Source organism: Mercenaria mercenaria, chromosome 1 (assembly GCF_021730395.1).
Source record: "Mercenaria mercenaria strain notata chromosome 1, MADL_Memer_1, whole genome shotgun sequence".
In the NCBI taxonomy this organism is placed as follows: domain Eukaryota; kingdom Metazoa; phylum Mollusca; class Bivalvia; order Venerida; family Veneridae; genus Mercenaria; species Mercenaria mercenaria.
This window is the reverse complement of record NC_069361.1, coordinates 4182326-4205310: the sequence shown is the minus strand read 5'-3', so window position 1 is coordinate 4205310 and position 22985 is coordinate 4182326. Positions and strand designations below refer to the sequence as shown.

The window sequence follows — 22985 nt, the reverse complement described above, 5'->3', positions numbered from 1 at the left end:
TAAATCTTAGAAGTCGTAATAAAGTGATCCTCATCAAAAGTCAACTCTGGTACCATTCCGGAACGTAATAAGAGAGACGACTACACTACACTCCTCCCGTCCTTAAGGTTACAATATCAACTACGTACTTCCTGTCGAAAGATCAGTAATATGTGGCTATCACATTTAGATTTCATCCATTAGATAGAATACAGTTTGGAACAATATCAATTATATTGGCCTTTTTGAGCTCATTAATAGTGGATTTTTTCTGATACCATAAATGATACCAATGATGAATGGTAAATGTATATTTCTTTTTCTCTCTTATATCTTTCCGTCTGTTAAACTCCGTACACGCTCTTTGTTTCAGATACGGTAACGTTTCAATACCTGTACAGATATCTGCAAATTCTTTTACATGTATAGGATCCAATTTGTCCATGAAGTACTGTGAATTAGGTACATATACAGAGTTATTATCATCCTCTCTCAGTTCTCCCTTATAGAAATAGGGAGAATTACTTGTCCAATCAGTTTTGTTCCTACCAGTGTCTGCAAGGCTAATATGATTGTACTGAATAAATTTTTGGGTAACATACGCAAACCCTGTGGTTCCCACAGGATAACCTGTTGAACTAGCCCATTGTAAGTCCGATAAAAGCAGCTTAAAAAACGGATGCTTTGCACGGCAACTCATGATTGCATTGTTTATAAAGAAGTCCTTATTGTATACCAAAGCACTGTGCTCAAACGGTTCAACTGGAACAATACAAGTGTATTTCGTTGTAGTTAAGTTTAGCGGACGCAGGTTGGTCATGTCTAAATCTGCATAAAATCCGCCAAATTCATACAGCACTGCATAACGGAGTAGATCGGATCGCTTAACACTATTTCCAAAATCGTCATATGCCTTAACAAGATATGGATGGTATTTTTGGAGCAGTCTACGACCAGATTCATCGGTCCAAAATCGATATTCCCAAGTTGGATTGTGTTTTATGAAAGATTTAACATGATTTATATACATTTCTGGTATCATTTCGTCCGCGTACATTTGATGTATAATGGCAATTTCCCATTCGTTGTAGGGAATTCCATTTCTTCTGCTGACTGGAACAGTGGGTATATCAGATCTGATTGATCATTCTTCTGTAACGAAATGTTATAAGTTGTAATTTGTTTAGCATAAGAATGTTCGTCTGCTGACGTTAACAGCGAGTTTTTCGGGCTTGCAAATGAGGAATTTCGAATATCAAACTTGCCATTCAATAACTGTCTTACATGCATTTGGTTACCACTCTTGTCAATAACTGTTAGGTGTCTATCTTTAAAATCGTCTTCATCTCTGGAAAATTCTACAATAAAAAGAGATTGAAGTATATTGTGATTGAAACATTCCAATGGCACAGTAAGTACAAAACTGCTTGACATTCTTTTGTTCAAATCTTAGGAAAAGCGTTAGAGAACTTCAGAAAACGATAATGGCAATCTTTATCACACCTCCAAACTAAACACCATAGACATTCGGATTGTTTGCAACGCTTTTAAACAAGAGCTGAAGATACAGAATATATTTCTGTCGTATTAAACGTGACATTATACATACTACATGTGATAGGGGCCTCCGTGGCGGAGTGGTTAAGGCTGCTGACTTCAAATCACTTGCCCCTCGGGGCGTAGAATTCTTCATGTGAGGAAGCCATCCAGTTGGCTAACGGCAGGTCGGTGGTTCTACCCAGGAGCCCGCTCATGATGAAATAATGCACGGAGGGGCACCTGGGGTCTTCCTCCACCATCAAAGCTGTAAAGTTGTCATATGACCTATAATTGTATCGGTGCGACGTTAAACCCAACAACAACAACATGTGATAAGCAAACGCGCACTGAATTAACAAATATTCTGATGTTTAACATTATAAGCCTAACATAGGGCTTCTATTAAACATTACAACCATTTACTGATATAAACAATGTAAATCATATTATATACACATATTAATATAAGATAATCTTCATTTACATATTAAAGAAATATAAACTGCATGCTACACGGTCAACAAATAAACAGTCGTATATGTTTTATATGTAATGCTATCATTAATTAACAAATACGTATCTAAGAAATGAATTAAATTCCTTTCAATTGCTCATTTCTTTTATCATAAGCTAGTGTAATATACAAAACATTAGAAAAGCAGATTTCTCACTTGACTGTAATAATATTCCTACTTGTGAGAGTATAGTAATAACGTGTAATGAAGTTCATATGTGATTCTTTATAAACACTAACTTTAAGAACAAACTGAAATTCATCTTCAATTTCATTAACTTTGCAAAACTGACGTAAGCGTGCGTGTCTCTCTAACGTGTCTCTCTACCATACTATGTACCTAACCAGAAGGAAGTGGAAACTCCACAGGTAATTGGTTCAAATGAATCGAATCTGCAGTTGAGGTCAGGGAAAAATAATTTGCGTACATATAGATTCCTCAAGACTGAGTCTGTGGCTGAAAAATATTTACCGAGTTTTATGTAATGGCAGAAGTTGCTCCAATTTGGAATTTGGAATTTGAGTATAGTAAGTAGAACGAACTTTATATTTGCGCCTTTTAGAAACATTAAGGCGCTACTTAAAGTTTTGAGATTTTACCACGGATCTTTTACAGCAGGCATTTTGCCAAGTCAGTTGAAGTTAAACTTAACAGGCTTTAACAAGGAATGCTTACTATGTATTTAATATGTTTTTAGTATGTAAATAATATTAGTCTACAATCATTTGTTTAATATATAAAACTAAAGTCTCCCATAATGCTGTAAAGAATGTTAAACTTATCATATGATTTTTTATATATATAATCGAAAGTTCAAAAATGATCCATCAAGAAACGAATATAGTTATAAGCAAGGTTAAACTTTGTGTATGACAGACAGAGCAAAAACAATATGCTCCAGATCATTTATTCTCAGGGGCAAAAGAAATTACTTTCTGTATGTTATGCGTAATGCAAGAAAGCCACGCTTATGTACATGATGTGTGCTGCAGCCATTGGAAGTATGTCAGTTATATATAGAATAAAGAACTGCTATTTATTGTGTAGTAACCCGTAAACACTACACTGTCATTGTAGGTCATGAAAACGAGCTTAATACGGCTCCGAAGAAAAACTTTAATGTAGGCTATGAGATAGTTCTTAATGCGCATGTTTGATAAGTTTTGTATGATACATTCTCTATATACTATTGAAATTGTAAGAAAGAAAATATTTTCAGATATAAAACGACAACCTTTGAAAACAGCTATAGTCGAAAGTCTTGAAATCATGAACATATATATTACTTTACACATTAATCTTGGCAAACTTTTCGATTTGATTTTCCGCTTCTTTCTCTTTATTTGAAAAAAAATGTTATTGAGGTTGTCTACTTCATTTTTTTCAAGTTATTAATGTGAAATGGGTGAAATAAACTGATTCCGATTCTGACACACAATGTTTTAAAACGTGAATGTAGGGCATCTAAACATTATTAGAAGCATTGTCGGCAAGCCATATTTGCTTTAAGCAAAATATATTTTTGTTTAAAATGAATACTAATATGTTGGCCTCAAATTGATGAAACGTTGGAAAAACCATAATGGTGAAGAAAGCATTTCATATTCTATGCCCAGTACTTTTAACCCTTTTCGATTACAACGTTTCAACGCATAATATTATCATCTAACCTCGCTATATGTACCAACGTTACATGTACTCTGTTTCAGGCAGGGTATTGTTTTACACAAATTACGATGGATGAGACACACAGGACACTATAAACAAATGAAACATTTGAAGCGATAAAGGTGGAATTATATCATATTTGCAAACAAATACACTGATTATCAGCATAGTTAAAACAAAGCGTAAATAACTGAAATTATTTTAATAATCACGTGTTGTACGAACTACAACATTGGAACACAGCTCTCGCATCATAACTAGGGCATCCAATTATAGTCAGTACCCCTGTGTTGAATGAGCCCTATTTGTCTAGCTTGAGAGAAAGTGTACAGTATAAAATTCATACTCGAACCAAAATGTTTAATATGTGATCACTCTTAAGCCTTATTATCAACAACATAATAGCAGTTTATAGACAGAACGTTATTTATTTCACGAATAATTATTCAGTGATTTATCTTGTGTTTCTTTACGCTGCACGTGGTGCGGTTACGATACTGTCATTAGTTTTCGCCACGATGGCCGAACCGGCAAAAGACCCAAAACCAGGAAAAGGAAGACATGGAAACATTAAAAACAAGTTAATTACTGGTTCCTCTTCTAGTGGAAAAGCACCTTCGAAGAAAGTGCCTGCAGCTGATAAAATGATAGTGTTTGCAGTGATATCGTCAAACAGAAAAATGTGCAAAATGAGGCAATTGCTGAATGCCCGAAATCTATGCAGTCCACTTGAAACGCATTGAAGAAATTGAAAAGTCAGATGATTATTCTGCGGACTATGATTATTCTGACGACAATAAAGACTTGAATAACTATAAGGATGCCCCACCGACCGAACGACCTCGGACGGAGTCCGAGAATGAACCTCAGTTATCAGTGGTAGTGACTATAACAACAACCCACCAGTCAGCTGATTTTCTAGCCTAGCAAACACATTTAATCTTACTGAATTAACCAGCCCAGATGTTGACTCTGTATTGGCAGACAATGTTTTTGAATTGTTCAGGAAAGGCAAGAGTGAGGAACATTTTGATAAAATGACCAAGGATGAGAGTTCAGTCTTAGCGTCAACCTGTGAGGCACTAACTGAAGTACTAGTGAATAAGTTATTTTGGGACGTAGTCTCAAGCAGGGCTCGAACCAATGACAAAAAAATATTCAAAATATAAATAGTCTATTGTGGAAGCTGATGTTTTTCTCACTAAGAATATGGATAAAGCTGCTAAATTAAGAATATTCTTAGTGAAAATGATGTTCATATACTGTGTTAATAGAAGGCTGCAATGATGCGCTAGCTTTGATAGGCCATGCAGATTACCAAGTCAGCATGGCACAAAGGGCATTTTTGAGACCTGAACTACGAGCAGAATAGACCCATTTATGTTCTTACTCACTGCCCTTTACATCAGAGTTATTTAGTGGTGACGTCTCAAAGACTGCCAAAGAAATTGAAGATTGCAACAAAATGGACAACAGAATGCACCACAGTCTGTTTGTAAGAGGCAGATAAGAGGACGTGGCAAGATTAGAGGCCATTTCTGTGGTGGCCGTCGACCAGTATATGGTTATAATGGTAGAGGTCAACCAAGATTTGGCCACACAGTTGGGCCAAAGAATTTGGTTTGCAGAGGAGCAAGGAAATACACACCAATCAGGTAAATACAGAAATTAGAGCTGAAAGATTAGATATTCTTTCTCTAAATGGGAACAAATAACAAATGACCCATTTATTCTAGACATAGTGAAGCAATGGCAATCATAAACTACTCAAGTTTAACAAAATCATTTAGTACTAGTGTAGATAATCGAATCTAAAATCGAAACATTATTACAGATATTAAGAAGTAGCTTATACAAAAAGGTCAATTTATTTCTCCAATATTTCTCAAGAAAAGAATGAATAATACAGACTAATTCTCAATCTAAAAGAATTGAACAAATTTATTCATACCATCATTTCAAAATGGACTGTATTTTGAAAGGGCTGTAAATCTAATCACAAAAGATATGCTGATGGCCAACATCGATATTCGTCATGCTTACTATAGTATAAAAATAGCCGAAGAGCATCAACAAATTTTACGGTTCACATTCAGAAACAAAATGTTCCGGTTTCGAACAATGCCAAATGGTTTTGACTCATGGACCATTGCTTTTCACACTCCTCTTAAAACGAGTGTATGTTTTCTTTTAAGGTAGTTCTGCACGTTTGAAAAACCGGAAGTGATGGCGTAACATCATTTATCCGGAAAACGTAGAATAAAGCCTGGATTCTGCGTATAGAAATGAAAATCAGTTTATGAATTAATCCTGTGAGTAAATTTATTACAATGGCACTTTTTCTATATTTCTGGAGTCAAAATATGATGTTAAAACATATGAGACGTTAAAAAATCAAAATAATGTCTTAAAATTAACGTGAAATGTCCGGTACCCTTTAATCATGGTCAAATATCTCAAAATAAGCACAAGGACGTATACATTTTATTTAACCAAATTATAGGCCATGTGTTTATTTATAACTGTGAGAAGTTTCATAAAAATCTGCAGAAAACATTCTATTCGAGAAAATGTTGTGAAAGTTATGATTTTCCCATAGACTTACATTATGAAATATTACGCGAGGTCCAAATTTTTCAAATCAGTCTAGCAAAAAATCAAGCACACGGCCCTACCTTTTTATTTGCTGAATTTTCTAGGTATATTCTGAAGTTTTGAAAAAAAGAGTTTAATCAAATTCTACATTGTAGAAATAATTTCGAACCAAACGTGCAGAATCACCTTAAGAAATCAAGGCCATATAAGTAGTGTCTTTATAGACGACAGTCTGTTGGGCGGAAAATTGGTGCAAGGATGCACTGACAACATTTCTGATACAAAAAGTCTTATGGTCAGTTTAGGATTCCTAAAAAACAAAGACAAATCAATATCAGTACCTACAAAATTTATCAGAAATTTAGGAAATACGATTGACTCGGAACAAATGATTGTGTACTTGCCTGATGACAAAAAAGATCAGATGTCAGTGAATGTCGTAAATTATATTTCAGTCATAGGGCTACTATCAGACAAGTAGAGAAGCTCATAGGCCTTATAGTGACATCCTTCTCAGCTGTTGGGTATGGCAAACTTTTTTTTTTATAGAAATCTTGAAAGAGCTAAAGCTAATACCCTTCGAGAAAATAGGGCGATTTTTATTATTATATGTATACATCAATTAGCATGAAACAAGACCTTCAGTGATTGTTTTATAATGTTCACAAACAAATTGGACAATTGCACAAAAGGAATCCTGACCTTGACATTCAGATTAATCGCTCACACTTAGGTTTGGGTCTTGTTTATGTAGAAATAAAATGAAATAGGAGGTAGATAGACAAACGAAGGAAGAGCTTTGGCTGATAAAATCTCAAACAAACACATAATTTTTTTATATAATTCTACTACTGCAGTTTGCTATGTCAATAACTTCGGATGTTGTAAGTCATTTGCCTGTAATGAAGTAAGCAGAGATATCTTGTTATGGTTTCTGGAATATAATGTAGTGACAATACTGAGTGAGTGATCAGAAGTGACTTATCTGTAGAATTTGCAAGATTGATTTATTTGTATCTAGACTTAATCATAAGGTCCAAAAAGGTACTGTTTGTTTAAACCAGACCGTTGTTCTAGCTTCATAGATGCATTCAGCTTTGATTGGAGTGTTTTTACATTGATATATATTTTTTTTCCTTTCTGTGTAATCGGTCGCTGCGTGTGGAAGATCCAACAAGACCAGGCACAAGCAATAATAATTTTACAACTATAGACAACCCAACCGTGATTTCCTGTTGTTATGAAAATGCTGACAGACAGACCAAGAGTAATTCCCAAAACAAACCTCTGCTGAAAATGGCACACTCGGACCAAATTCATCATGTGTAGAGAAAAATGAATATGATAGTTTGTCGTGAATCAGGGACTTTTTCCGAAGCAGAGGTCTTTCTAGCAACCTCTATACTCCTTGCATCATGGCGACAGTCAACTAGGAAAGGATATAAATCATACATCACTAAGTGGCTTATATTCTGTAGTAAACAAAAGATTAATGAAACATCTCCCTCTGTGAATTTTTGACATGACTATATGATAAGTTTTGGATATAGTGTTCTAAATACTGCCAAGTCAACTTCATCTGCATTTGGAATCAGCATATGATCTTTTTCTTCCGGTCAGCATTCTTTGGTGAAACGTTTCTAGAAGGGAATGTACAACATCAGGCCGCTAAAGGCACGTTATTCTAATATTAGGGATGTGAATTTGGTACTACAATATCTAAGAAAATGTTCTCTAGTAAGACCTTTTCCTCTCGAGGATTTAACACTAAAATTGGTTACCTTGATGGCCATTACAAACTCAGCTCGTATACATAGTTTACATTTACTGAGTATCAGCTCTCTAAGTAAGACGACCATTACTTAAGCAAAGTCGTCTGGGTGAACAGTTTTGGTTCATGCGTTTTAAAGCTTATCCATCAGATAGGCGAGTATGTGTTTACTTTGTTATAAAGAATATCTTAATCGTACAAGAACTTTAAGGAACTCTGGGGTACAAAGTTCTTAATAAATTATGTGAAGCAACATAAACAGTTTCAAAGGACACTATTGCAAGATGGATCAAGTCTGTAATGTACCGTGAATGAATTTGGGCTACACAGTATTTGCGCAGCAACAAATTCGAAAGCCCACTCAAAAGGTGTACCTGTAGAAGACATTATTAAATACAGTAAGCGGGATGGTCTAATGCGGGAACATTCCAGAACTTCTATAACAAATCAATTACAAAGAAGACAATTGAATCGGAGTTTTGCAGACATAATGGTAAGTAAAAAGAACACAGTTCTCAATAGTGTGACCAAACTGACGCGTGTCTCTGTGAACGAGTTAAATACCCGCCAAAAATGATAATTACATCAATATTATCTGACATGCATAATTAAAGAGAAATATACCGGTATATTTTTTATTACTTCATTTGCTCGTTTGTCTTAGTCCGAAATATTTTTATGATTTTCTGTGTTAAAGTCTCATTTTAAAGGAAATTTTATTTCTAAACGAAATAGAATTTAAAAATTAGACGAGACTTACCTGTAAGTTGAAGTATAATTTGAATGAGTTAGAAATAAAAGGAGGTCTGAAATCCCTCCACTCCTCACCCTAAACTCATAGAATCAACTTCTCAAAGAGAAAAAAACAACATTTCTTATTACTCTACCTTGTAGAATCACATAAAGTAATTCCTATTGCACTGTGTCCTACTTCCAGTTAAATAGCAATAGCTATTAGTCGGATATTAAACGTACATAGTTAGCTATTTGTTAGGAAAATCAGAAAATATTTTTAAAAACTGATTTCGCATGCGCATTTTAGACATTCTTTTATTTCTAACTCATTAAGTTTATAGGTAAGTCTCGTCTGATTTTATCATTATACTGAACAGCAAAAGAAACTATCCAGATGTATATCTGGAATATTTTGAAATAAAAATTATTCTTTTCAAATTTGAATTGTTTCTTCATACCAAAATTACACTTGAAGATCTTCATGTTATAATTTTTCAAAAATCAATCAACCATCAAGTCAGTAGTCCCACAATAGGCGTTTGAAAGGCTATATCTTCTGCGCGTCAATTGCATTGTAACATCCCAATTTGGCGAGCTAAATTTGATTCAGTCATGCAATGAAACCAACAATATTTTTTAAACTTTATGCTGTTTTTTGAGTTAGCCAATTATTAATATTTCCAATGACAATAAAATTTCACAAAGAAAATTGTTAATTACAGGCACACGTGAATTTCGTGCAAAACCGCTATTGTGGGACAACTGACTTCACGGTTGATTGATTTTTAAAATTTTTACATTCAAGTGTAATGTGAAATGAAAAACATAAGTGATTTTTGAATTGAAGTTATTAGATAAAAAAACCCCCAGTTATAAAACTGATTTCTTTTGCTGTTCAGTATATATAGTAAAGAAAAACAATAGATAGCTGAAATTGATAAATGTGAGTGTGTGTAATCGGTATATACGTAAAATTGATTAAAAACACAAATTTATTTAAAATAAAATTATTGAGGGTGTTTGTTCCATATATATCCTTTCGGCTACCATAGCAGACTAATACGTACCATAAAAAGGGGGTCGCTATTACCGCTATCATACACCGACTGACTACCGCAGACGCCTAAAACGTACCATCAAAACGGGGGTCCACATTACCGATATCGTACAGCGTAGGACTACCGGAAATTTTTAGTTTTTCTTTGTATCTGGGGGGAATTTGAATGCTTTTCATTTATTGCAGAATTTCATCTCGAGTGTAAACTTTCATTTATGTTATTAACAAAACGGTATGAAATCAGTTAATCTAATAAGTTAAGTCATTCATATAACATATAAATTAATATTACGCAACAAATTACAGGTGTCCACTAAATTTAAAAACAAAATCAAACGTCTCGTGCGCAATAATGTTCTAAAATCATTTCTATCGCAATCTGTTGATAAAAAAATCCTTTTCAGGCAATTAAGGGATTATTACTCACCAAAAATACCAATTAGTTTTGAAGGTTGCTCGTCGCGGTAATTACCAAACTCAGTTTTTAAAACTTAATTAATTACTCATTTCTACGCTGCGGTATTCAAAGCTATTTTAATGTGTCTGCATTATGCGGCTCCGGCATTCTAGGAGTCTGAAAACCACAGATCTGCCACTGATGCACACATCGCTTCTTCCAATTGCATACTAGACCTGTGTAAATTTATCCACTATAAAAGTATAGCACTTTTCAAATTTAAAACTCAAACATTATTTAAGAATGCATTTAAATTATCCCAAAGTACACAATGGTAATTTTGGCTTTGAGCTCCATGCATTATGCATTATAATGCATAGAGACTCTGGAATGCTTTATAAATGGTACAGTATTCAGTATTTACATGTGCCTTTGTATACTCCTTGTATTCATTTATAGTCCGGGCCAGTAGTGTAGGAGATACATTCGTGCACTTGTAATCTCTGAAACCTTTACTGACGGAGGGTCGCAGGTTCGAGCTCTGCTACCGACTAGGATTTTTTTATGTGAGAAAGTAGGCAGTTGCTTACGGACTTTGGCGTCTAGTACTGGTCTTTCCCAGGAATGATGGTTAGATGAACTGGCTGCCTGATATAACTGGAATAATGTTGAAAGTGGCCGTAAATCCAAACAAAAACAAAGTTGTTATTTATGTACTCTGATACTGTGGCAAATTGGCAATTGTCTTCAAGATGTAAAATCTTCATTGCGAAGTTTCAGCAATTCTACCCTATCGACACTATGTGTAGAGGAAATACTTTAAATATTAAAGTATAGTGATTATATACATTTGCAATATGGCCTGGCGACATGTGTGATTCCACTGGGGTCTAACACTCAATTTATTTATTTATTTATTTGGGTTTATACGGCGCACTAACACCCAATCTCCCATTTATGAGCAAGAAGTTCTAACCAACGAGCAACGGACTCGAGGTAGAATAAAACCTTTAACTCCAGAAGAGAGCCCATTACCGGAAAGTCCCATACATTATTCAATTAAAACCAAACAAAAGAAAAAAAAATTAAATTTATTTTACGTTTCTTTTGTCAAAAGTCGGTAATATCGCATGTTGATTTCAATGAAGCCAGCGCATGATATAATCAGATGTTCTTTTATAAGTCTTGTCCCGAAAAAAAAACAATCGAATTTCCTAAAAGAAAAAGTTTGTAATCATTTCAGTCCTAGAAATGTTAAAATGAACTGTTTCCAAAACCGTACATGAATGTGTTTTCGGTGAAATGAGATCTTACAATTCTTTAATTGTGACTTTAAAGATTATCAACGGAATACAGCTCGCAACTTGGATACGTTCTAATTAAATACAATGCTATTAATAAATTTAGTTAGCAATAAGGCATAACAAACTAAGAAAAAGACACTTCTAGCTACTACTATAAGTTTAACCACGAAGTGTCATTCGACATTTTTGAGTTTTGTTTTGGCACTTGCATCATATACACCACAAAAAAGATTATGAATATGTACAAATTAAAATGAACCTGAATAACATATAGTTGACGCGTTTACATGATAAACAGTCAAACTTATATGGTCCGATCCGCTGACAAAACTGGTAGGGGACTAAAAGTGAAATGCAGCAAAAACATTTTCTTTGTATTTACAAAAAAACTTATTAAGAGAAAAGAATAAAATTAACAACAGTACAGGCAATTCCCTATGAACGGGTATGAGTAAGGAAAATCATATATCAAATGCTACACAACCTGAACAACGTATTTTCGACTAAATTTCATGATTGACAGTCATACCTATAGTCCGATCCGGAGAAACCGGTAGTAGACTAAAAGTAAAACATCAAAAGCAAACAAAAACATATGACAGAAAATAACAAAAATTACAATTAAACGAAAGCAAGTTGTAAAAGCTATAACAGATGAGGATCATTTATTACTTACAGATCATCGCAAAAAGGTAACATAGAGCATAGGTAATGTTACAAAATCAGTTCACTAAAAGTAATGAAATAATTCCTGTTTCTTTGTTTTTGTTTTGTTGTTGTTGTTTTTTTTTTCTTTTTTGCTGAATTTGTACTGTCGTCCGCTTAAACTGAGTTAGAATGAAACAATTTTGTTAACAACTTACGACAATAACCGTCCATCTATATATACATGTATTTTCTGAATATCTGAATATAATCTTACACAACATATTAGATATGAGCCGTCTAAATGCAAGGGGTGTTTAGGGTAATTAGCATTGTTAATGACGAAAAGAAAGATAAAATGTCCACATTTAGTGATTTACAATGATGATATAATTTATCATACTGAAATAATCGATTTTCTGGAGTTCCCAATTTCGCTCTTGTTGCCATAAGTTTTGCGGGCGTTTCCGGATTGGAGGTCTGTATGGACTCCTCAGCCATCACGCAACATGATGATACGGAAGAAAGCATTCCCTGAAAGTATTATCTAAAAGATCGCGGGGATTAACACTGAAAATAGATGACAAATATTTTTATGTAAGCAAGACATTTTGATTTTCAACTGCAATTATTGCACAACATATCTAGACCTGGCTTTTGTGCTTAAGGGCTGGATTTCCCGTAACATTTAATCTTGTAATAAGAACATAAACATGTTATGAGCAGTCGAATATATAATGCAATAACAGATTTTTCCTCTTCTTAATGCTTAAATGTTTCGATAAAGGAGAAGGTTCACTTTTGCCTCAAAATGGCCTAAAAACTGAAAGTTTCTAAATGGAGCAAATAACACGTTTTCCTTCACCTATATTCTTTTATCAAACTGTACGAAACAATTTACAATATATTCATTATAGAAGAAAATATTTGACACAACTGAAAATGCGTTTACCATTATGGGTATCACCGTATGGGAAACCTTCAATTTTTAACAGAATTTTTAAACAAATCTGAAATTTTCAGTATGAGCACAGCTGTCGACCACAATGAAAAAAATGACCATAAATTCAGTGAAAAAAGCTGGACCTATGTTCAAAATATGTTTGTGGTCCTTGAGTGTGCTCACTATTAAAAATATTCCTATGTGACCTAAATATGGCAAAAAATGCCCATTTTCTTAAAAATCTGCGATTTCAGCAATATTCAGTGATATGTGTTGAACAAAATAATAAATCTGTTTATAAAAAAAACTTAATTCCTTACAGTAGATAAACATTCTGGTAGCAAACAATATATAGATTTTCAAATTTAGCCAATTTAAAAATTTTCAAAATTGCTTAGGCCATATAAGGCTTAAGTGAACTTTGTCCTTTGACCCAGAGGGATAATTTGAGTACATTTTTTTTATTTGAGCGAATTGTTATGTTATCAGCACTTCGTTTAACATAGTAATGACTCAATAACACCATAAAATCTTTAAAACTACTCATAAGATCAATATAACTTTCTAATAAGAAGAGTATTGTTATACCTGTGTAAATTGTCTTTACACTGCTTACAACCAAATGATGACGTTGATGTTCGGAGACCACCGGCGGTTTTTAGCTTCTTCATACTGCAAAACCGACAAGCTCTTGTTTGCCCTGGCATTGAGATAATTTAATGCGAGTCTGCAAACTCTCGGTCAATGGTGCCAACGACCTGCGTTTGTTTAGGTTTCCTAATTCTTGAACGGTAACCTCCAATTGGTCTTTGTACCTTGTAGCTACTTCGCAGGTTATCGTACCCATCCACGCCCTCAGGTACTTGCTGAATTAAACAATAGCGAGTGGACAAGGGTATACCCTGTCTTTCCATTTTCCTTCAGGATTGACGTGTATCCTGGTCTTTAGGAGCTGGATTGAAACATGTATTCAAGTTTTAGACATGCCTTGAATCCTTCCATACTATATCTACCATTTCTCCATCTTTGATTGGACGTGTCATATGCTGTCCTTTGTTCAATGACCTAACCGAATCATCCTTCTGTCGGACTCATTTCTGTGGTGTCAGTCATATGGCCAGAATTTCCCCCCAATATTTAAAGACCCACAAAGATGGGTTGAGCTGGCAAGGAACGCCTGTCCCAAAGGAATGTGTCTAGAAACACTATACGGTTCACCCAGATGTTCAACAACCTTCCTCGTTAGTCCTACTTCTTTTTTCCCTCTAATATAAACTTGAAACTTCCAAAGATATGCAGAAACGGCATCTGCTGACACGAATATTTTAAAGCCTGTCTTTAATAAATACTATTATCAAAATGTTTACTCCGCAAATAAGTACCAAAGCAGACGTTTGCAGGAAGAACGAATTTCAATGTAGTACCGCAGTGTAGTTTTACTCGACCCGTTACTATAAACTATAGTAGACTTTTGCGAGAAACTTGAATTTTAAGGCAGTGCCATAGTGTAGTTATACATATTAAATGAAATTAGGTGCACTTCCACAGTGCTGAGAAAGTAACTAGTAATCAAAACTTATCCTGTAGGCATTTTTTATTCCTCCGATTACCACAGTAGTTTAATGCAGGACATGCGAAACTCAAAACAGTGCCGCAGCGTATTAATACATATTCACACAAAATAGCTTGTACTGCCACAGTGATGCAGTGAGCGTTTAAATATGTGACTTTTAATAAATAACATTAACTGAATGTTGTATCTGCATATAAATACCATAGCAGACTATTGCAGGAAGCAAGAAATTATCAGTAGTGCCACAGTGTAGTTATACCAATAACCATACAATGGACATAACTAGCATAGCGTAGCACCCGTTTTACATAAAAGTTACCGCAGCGTAAAAATGTAGTATATTTTTGGTAACTCCTTCTATTTTCAATAGAGAAAAAATACGATTTTTACCTAGATACTGCATTATGCGCTATGGAAATGAGCAACCCCATTTTTCTGGTACGTATTAGTCGTCTCCGGTAGCCCGCCTGCAAAACAGTAGTGGTAATGGAGAACCCCAAAAATACAGTCTGCATTTAGCGGCTCAGGTAGTGCGTCGGTGTACGATAGCGGTAGTCGAAAGGATATATTTTCCTTCATATTTTTATGATTTCATGAATGGCGGCCATTTTTAATAATTTCAGCCATTTTAATTTTTTTCGAACTTCCTTTCACTTTGAATTTAAGACACTGTATCCCCACTTTGTACCAAGTTTGATGTGTTTTTTTCGACATAAAGCATGATTTATTTTATCACCATATGCTTGCACTATTAACCAATGTGATCTGTAAATAAACAATCGGTATATTTTGTAGACAATCAAAGTTTGAACATGTCTTGTTTCCTGAATGAAATCATCATTACTTTTTTTAACAGAACAAAGCTAGTTTGTATTGACTATTTTCCACATTAATGACGACATAAAGCGAAAATGAGATAAGAAATCTAAATCCATATGGAACAGCTGCTCGTATGTTGCACAAAAGCGTTTATACATGTAAACGCTTTACTGTAATAATTACAACAGAAGTAAACAATAGGTTAATGATGACCCTATATCGCCCACCTGTTAAACGTCAAACTTGGCTGGCCTTGGAATCAACAAGATAAACATTCTGACCAAGTTTAATAAAATAGTGTCATAATTGTGGCCTCTACAGTTTATAAAGCTTTTCCTTTGATTTGAGTTGTACGCTAGTTTTTGACCCCACACGACCCAGTTTCGAACTTGGCCTAGGACTCATAAAGAGGAACAGTTTTACCAAGTTTCATGAAGATAGTATCATAAATATGGCCTCTAGAGTGTTAGCTAGCCTTTCCTTTGATTTAAACGGGTGACCTAGTTTTGGACCCCGCATGACCAGCTTCAATCTGGGCCTAGGAATCATCAAGATAAACATTCTGACCAAGTTTCATGAAGACAGGTTCATAACTGGGTCTCAAGAGTGTTAACAAGCTTTTCCTTTGAGCAGGTGACCTAGTTTTTGACCCCATATGGCAAAGTTTTTAACTGGCATAGGAGTCATCAAGATAAACATTCTGACCAAATTTCATGAAGACCGGGGGACACAGTATCAAACTTGGCCTAAAGTCTTGGTGGAAACTTTTGCCCCATTCAGGGTCAGTAACTTTAAAACCTATGGTGGAATCTGGCAGGTTTTCAAAAGGAACCGATACCTTATTGTGACTTAAGTTGTGTTTAAGTGTGGTTAAAATCGAATTGAAAATGTCACTTCTATCGTGTTCACAAGGGAAAAATTTACAAATTTCGGCTCTTTCAGGGGTCATTTAGGGGCCGTAACTCCGGAAGAGTTCGCACAAGCTCACATTGAGCTAAAAATGAAAAAAAATGTTATGTGAACAAAACATTTGACACAAAATATGTCAGTTTATCTTTTTTTCCGTTGTTGATATTTAAGGAAAATGTATATGTTTTCCGAATAGTTGTTTTTCAATAATGCTCTTTGTCTAAGGCCTGGAATCACATTATTTTTGTTCCACACTTTTCATTTTGTTTATTTGTAAAGAAGTGTTACTTCTTGCACTATGGTTTATTTTTTGGAATAAGAATATCGTGGAGTGAAATTAAGGACAACGAAACAATAAAAAGTGCTACATGAAATTTGAAATAGGATTGCTAATAACCAAGTTTAGAGATGGCACCTAAAACCTCAAATGTGTCTGATATTACTTTCTGTTTCTGGCTTTCGTGTTAATCTTATATAGAAGTGAACAGAATATAATGAAAACCGGGAACAAGTTTTGACAGGTCAAATAAATAGTACAATACCTCAATTATATAATTGTTAAACTTTCATACTTCAGTTCCCATGCTGAAAGGCAATATTTAATCCAAACTATTTAGTCCTACTTGGAAAAGTGAACCCAGTGAAAGAAAACTCTTCTAGGACTATTTAGTTATCTGAACAAAGTATGCATAGACTCGGGTGTGTTTCCCAAAGGTATAGTTTACTTCAAGATCTATGAATAACATTCAAACAAAATAGTTTAGCATTTTCTTTAATTTTCAAACTAATTCAAAGACAATTGTTTTTATTTATTACTGCCGCCAATTTACAGATATGATATGATCATAGGAAAGAAAACATTATTCGTGAGAAAAATATAAACAAACAATATGAATTTTACACATTGCGTATTGACCGAGGCGTGCGGAATCGCATTTACCTTGCGGAATCTGCCGTTACAGAGTAGCCTGGGAATCCAGTCTGTCAATTTCTAACCTTTTATTTACCTGCAAATTGACAATATCAGAAACTCGATGAATGCCAATTAACACTAATTAGCGCAAATTAAATGGCATCTTTAATGCATAAATATTAGGTATGATTTCGCCTGACAAAGCATAAATATTATCAACGGCGTCCCAGGCTAGTTACAAAGGAGTCTGTTAATATAATGCAGACGTCCTTTGCTTGTGTTATTTAAAATGAAATGACAATCACCTTTCTTTAAATAATGTTTGGCGTGACTTGTTATGTTAACTGTCTGCCTTTCAACAGATTTTGTATGGCACTGATAGTGTACATTTGTAAGATGCAAATAATGGTCAAGCATGCATTAACACTGGGTTGATTAATGCTGACTCAAATGACCTATTATTGAAAACTTACATATAATAATAATAATATTTTTCCGTATCCGTGTTTATTCAGAAGCATTTAAACTCGCTAAATTTCATTTGATGAAAAAAGACTTTCCTATTTTAAAAGATTCATCTTCCACATACTGTGAAATTTTCTAATTATGGTTATTACTTCTAACCTAACTAATCTAAAATAAAATTAGCCATACCTTTACACCATATACATCTTTTCTTGAAAATCAAGTAAGCAAAACTTATTCCCAAACTGGCAAACATCAAACGAGTCGGAGAGAACTTTCGCTTTAAAACAAGCATCATTAGTTCAGTAGTTAAATGAAATTGAATATATAAAATTGTATAAGCTCATATAACATATAAGTTAAATTTCGATAGGAAAATTCTACTCCGTATCTATATCATGTATACGATATCCGATCTTTGCTAGGAGAAAAACCATGCAGGTGTCACATATGATTATAAAGATGTCAGCGAAAGAGAATTAGTGTTAGGTGCATGCAGTTAAATTTTATATGCCCGCAATTCCGGGATACTAAATCGAAATTATGAATTAAGTGTCTCGCAATGTTCATGAAGTAACTCAGTGGCAGTCAGTCCGCATGTCAAAAGCCAAAAATGTTTATGACTTATTTCTCTTAATCTCATGAGCTTGGAAGTAATTTTATTGACTCTTTGTAAAAATGTAAAGTGGATATATTTATCTACACGTCCATACATATTGAACATATATTAATATACACCAATATTTGACTTACCCTAGCTTCTACAGCAACTATTTCATACTTTATCAAGGATATATACAAACATTTGCATGTATATCAAGTTCCAGTGGTAAGGTCTCGAACCAGGACGCAAAAATAAAAGTAGTTTTAACACTACAATGTCATCTTATATGACTTCTCCTTAAAATCTTTGCCAGGTTCCATAACTACACGTTAGAATAGAGTATGTCTATATGTCCATGCTATTAGCTCAATCTGGGTCGAAAGCCTTCCAGGTGATACTTTTGAGAGCTATTACCTTTCATCTTATACTCTCCAGGTTATCCGAGGACTACACAAGGTACCTACTCAACAAATCTATATATACTGCAACAGTTAGTATCTCGAATGTTAAAATTAATTGATAACACCCACCTGACATTAACGCTCTGGAGTATAAGTCGATACCTGAATTCTAAATGTCATTACCTGGCGTAAAAACAATACGAAAACCACACCATATGTGATATCTATTGATGTGTTTTTTGTTACGTAAAGTGATTTTCTGATTGTCGCATATGTTTTCTCTTTTTCGGATACAATCTTTGTTTGCTTTATTTTTGTAACATTCTGTTACATTCTTATTGTCTCTATATTATATCCACTTTCACTGTCAATGTTGCCATTTTCGTGGTGTTGTAAAAGTTGATTTATGTCTATGTGCTATAAATGCCTAAGATTAAATATACTTTCTAATCTGTTCTGTAATGCAGAAGATCAAAATCCGTATCCAAATTAAATTTAATTCATATATTGCCGATTATCATATGTTGAAGTTTTCCATGGCCAACAAATTTATCGTCATTCTTTTTGCATTATTATTGTCATGATTATTATTTTTATTATTATTAGTTGCAGTGGTTGTGATGATGATGGTGGTGGTTTTTGCGGTGATAATGGTGGTTGGTATGAAAGTGGTAGTTTATGACAGCGGCGCCAGAAGCATGCATTTAATACTCTTTTGAAGCGCTACTATAGTTTTATAAATTCAGAGAGTTAACTTGTGTTTTGCTATCCACAAAAACAGCTTTTCAAAATAAATCAAATATTGTGTACAAATAACTTCATGATCATTGTCTCTCTTTGCATCATCACGGAGAATATAGTTATACATTGTTCTGAATTCTGTTTTGTTTGTACCTGAGATATATGCCATCAGTTGGGGTTAAAACGGATGCAACATCTTACGTGACTATTGATTGTATTTTACCTAGACATTGTGTCTTCAGTGATGTATAAATCATAAAAGTCTACATACAGATAACGAGGACGAAACATTCCGTCTTGGAACAGCCTGTGGCAAAAACACTACTGGTGAACTTAAACCGGTAAATTGATAGCATCGAAACTCACTTTTAATCTCATTCGGTATTTGGTTTACACAGGAAGGGACAGTAATTGTCGTGAAGACAAAGTGCAAACGTGATCAAATTGCTAGTATGCAAGCCAACACTAAGTGGAAACGCCAAAGATCGCTCAACAGGACAAAAACAAAAACGTTGCTTGCTCGGTTTGATTCAGCTTGTTCATGGACGGTAATGAAAATGCATGCTACCGTCCATGCTCTCTAGCCCCGGGTTGAGCAGACCTTGACATTCTGCAAGTATAAAAAACCTTGACATCCGCAGATATTCAATCTAGCCTTTAGTGTAAAACTTATACGTTGTCTAAAATTTGTATAATGCAAAATCTGACATATGTTTGATACAGTATGAGCTCCGTTGTATGACTGAGAATTATACAGATGTACACAATACGAAAACGCTGTATCAAATTATTCTGTTCGACAAGGATCTGTTGACTGTGAGCAAACACACAAACAACTGCTTGTGAAATGAGATTTGGCTCAAGCTGCATAATATATCAAAAATGCCAAGCTTCCACTGATTCTTTAGCTGAAGTATTTGAAAATTTCGTAAATTGTAGAGCATTTGTTGTTATATGTAGTAGGGTAATGTATAAGGGTGCACTTATAATTCCTTGCTATTAAGCTAGCTTTTATAGTGACGTGGTAGGGTACTCGCATTAGGTGTGAGAGGTCCCGGGTTCGATTTCCTTGCTAAAAAGCATTTTCATGTCAGCAGCCTATCAGAAACTGCTGAACCAAATGTTTCCGAACTCCACAAACATCTTTGGCATCGCATCACATAGCAGGTGGCACAAGTTTGGCATAAATCTTCAAAATTATGCTTCGTTTAAACTTTGGCATTTTACTGACAGTTTCGCATTTAACTTTGTAGTTTTTCAAGAACTAGTTTGCTGAATGCATTGAAACTCTTATTAGTCTTTAGTATCATTAAATGACCATTCTAAGCTAGGTTCCATAACTCCGACTTAGAGTTTACAAAATTATGCACCTTTGTATCATAGGTAAGTCAATTGAAATAGTCGAGCGCGGTCTCATTATACAGATTTTATATTATTCATTGTTCTAATGATTTATGATCCAAACGTGAACTATTACGTTGCTTGATTGTTTTTCTATGCTTTCAAGGGATGTTAATAAAAATTGTGTAATTGTGACAGGACTAACGAACCGGGGACAACATTACCAGAGCAATTTAACACTCCTTACAATATTTACAAGTTTATCTACAGAAAATGATTATTTACAATGAAAGAAGGAAAAAAACTAATTAGAAAAAAAGAACGAAAAAAAAAACTAAAAAAAATTCTGATCTCAGTATCTGTTTTCTAGAAGATGTGCAGTCCTATTAATTACAGTTCATTTCTATCTTGACGTATCACAGGTGTTTCATTTTACTTCTAACTTAAAGTAGCGCTAAACGAACTAAACATATAATAATGTCCCGCTAAACCACAAAAACGTTGACTCCTTTTTGACTCCCCATGTCCAGTGTTTGTAGGTGTTTATATCCCTGAGCTGTCTCAGTTGACTACAAAAATCAGCGTCTTGGCGGTTAAGGCACGGCCATGGGACGAAGGATCTCTGCGCTGGGAAATCACATTCTGGCGAGTAACGACCAATAAACCTCGGGTAAAATACTTCCGGGTCGTGACATCATCACCAGGTAAAAAGTCGTCTGGTGGAAGAAGCTAAAATATATAACATATGGTAAGCACCATAGCAAATACAAACTAGAGCTATCACTAAAGGTGATGAATGTACCCCCCGCATGCACTGACACAGTACATTGCAATTTGACGCACACAAGATTGCATAATTACGTGGACTATATGTATATAGACTGTATGTATACAGTAAAGTAACAAAAAACAAAGTCCCATAACTATGCAGAATATTTATCTAAAAGAATGTAACATGCACCATGCACAACTAGGGTTGGTACTGATCACTTGTGTGAAGTTTCATTAAATTGTGTGTAAGGGTTTGGTAGATTAGGCGTGCACAAGACTGCATGTGCAGACTGTATGTACATAGTATGTTAACAAGAAACAAAGTCCCATAACTCTGCAATTTTTGTCGCTGAAAGAACCTAACATGCCCCATGCACAACTACTGTTGATACTGATCACTTGTGTGAAGTTTCATCAAATTGTGTCAAGGGGATGAGGAGAGATGGTGCGCACAAGATTGTGTCTATGTATATAGTACAGTAACAAAAAAACAAAGTCCCATAACTCTGCAAATTTTTTTCTGAAAGAACCTAACAAGCCCCATGCACAACTACTGTTGTTACTGATCACTTGTGTGAAGTTTCATTAAATTGTGTCAAGGGGATCAGGAGAGATGGTGCGCACAAGATTGTGTCTATGTATATAGTATAGTAACAAAAAAACAAAGTCCCATAACTCTGCAATTTTTTTTTTCTAAAAGAACCTAACATGCCCAATGCACAACTACTGTTGGTACTGATCACTTGTGTGAAGTTTCATTAAATTGTGTCAAGGGGATGAGGAGAGATGGTGCGCACAAGATTGTGTCTATGTATATAGTATAGTAACAAAACAACAAAGTCCCATAACTCTGCAAATTTTTTTTCTAAAAGAACCTAACAAGCCCCCTGCACAACTACTGTTGGTACTGATCACTTGTGTGAAGTTTCATTAAATTCTGTCAAGGGGATAAGGAGAGATGGAGCGCACAAGATTGCGTCTACGGACAGACGGACAGACAGACAGACAGACGGACAGACGGACAGACAGACAGACAGACAACCTGAAACCAGTATACCCCCCCCCCCCCACCCTTACAACTTTGTTGTCGGGGGATACAATAAAGGCATAAAACTGCTCCTTTGGGTACACCATACCTCCGTAGGTTCCCATAAATAATACGTGCTACTTACACAAAATATACGTGCTACTAATTTCATATGTCACGTGATTACAATACGTCACTTATTACTTCCATTATTTCTCAAATTAATTACTTACAAGTCTAAAGTTAAGGTATGAAAAATATATAAAAAGATTA

General features: G+C 34.7%; 2 protein-coding genes across 2 annotated transcripts; both read right to left on the bottom strand.

Annotated features, from left to right (window-relative positions):
• Positions 1-172: 172 nt before the first annotated feature.
• LOC128548008 (uncharacterized) lies at positions 173-1021 on the bottom strand. The gene has a single exon (XM_053522261.1). The coding sequence runs from the start codon at positions 1019-1021 to the stop codon at positions 173-175; it is 849 nt and encodes a 282-aa protein (XP_053378236.1).
• On the bottom strand, positions 1018-18340 carry LOC128548005 (uncharacterized). Its single transcript, XM_053522252.1, has 2 exons — positions 18017-18340; positions 1018-1337 (listed from the first exon to the last, which is right to left on the bottom strand). The coding sequence occupies exons 1-2, from the start codon at positions 18123-18125 to the stop codon at positions 1018-1020; spliced, it is 429 nt and encodes a 142-aa protein (XP_053378227.1). The 5' UTR covers positions 18126-18340.
• Positions 18341-22985: the final 4645 nt, after the last annotated feature.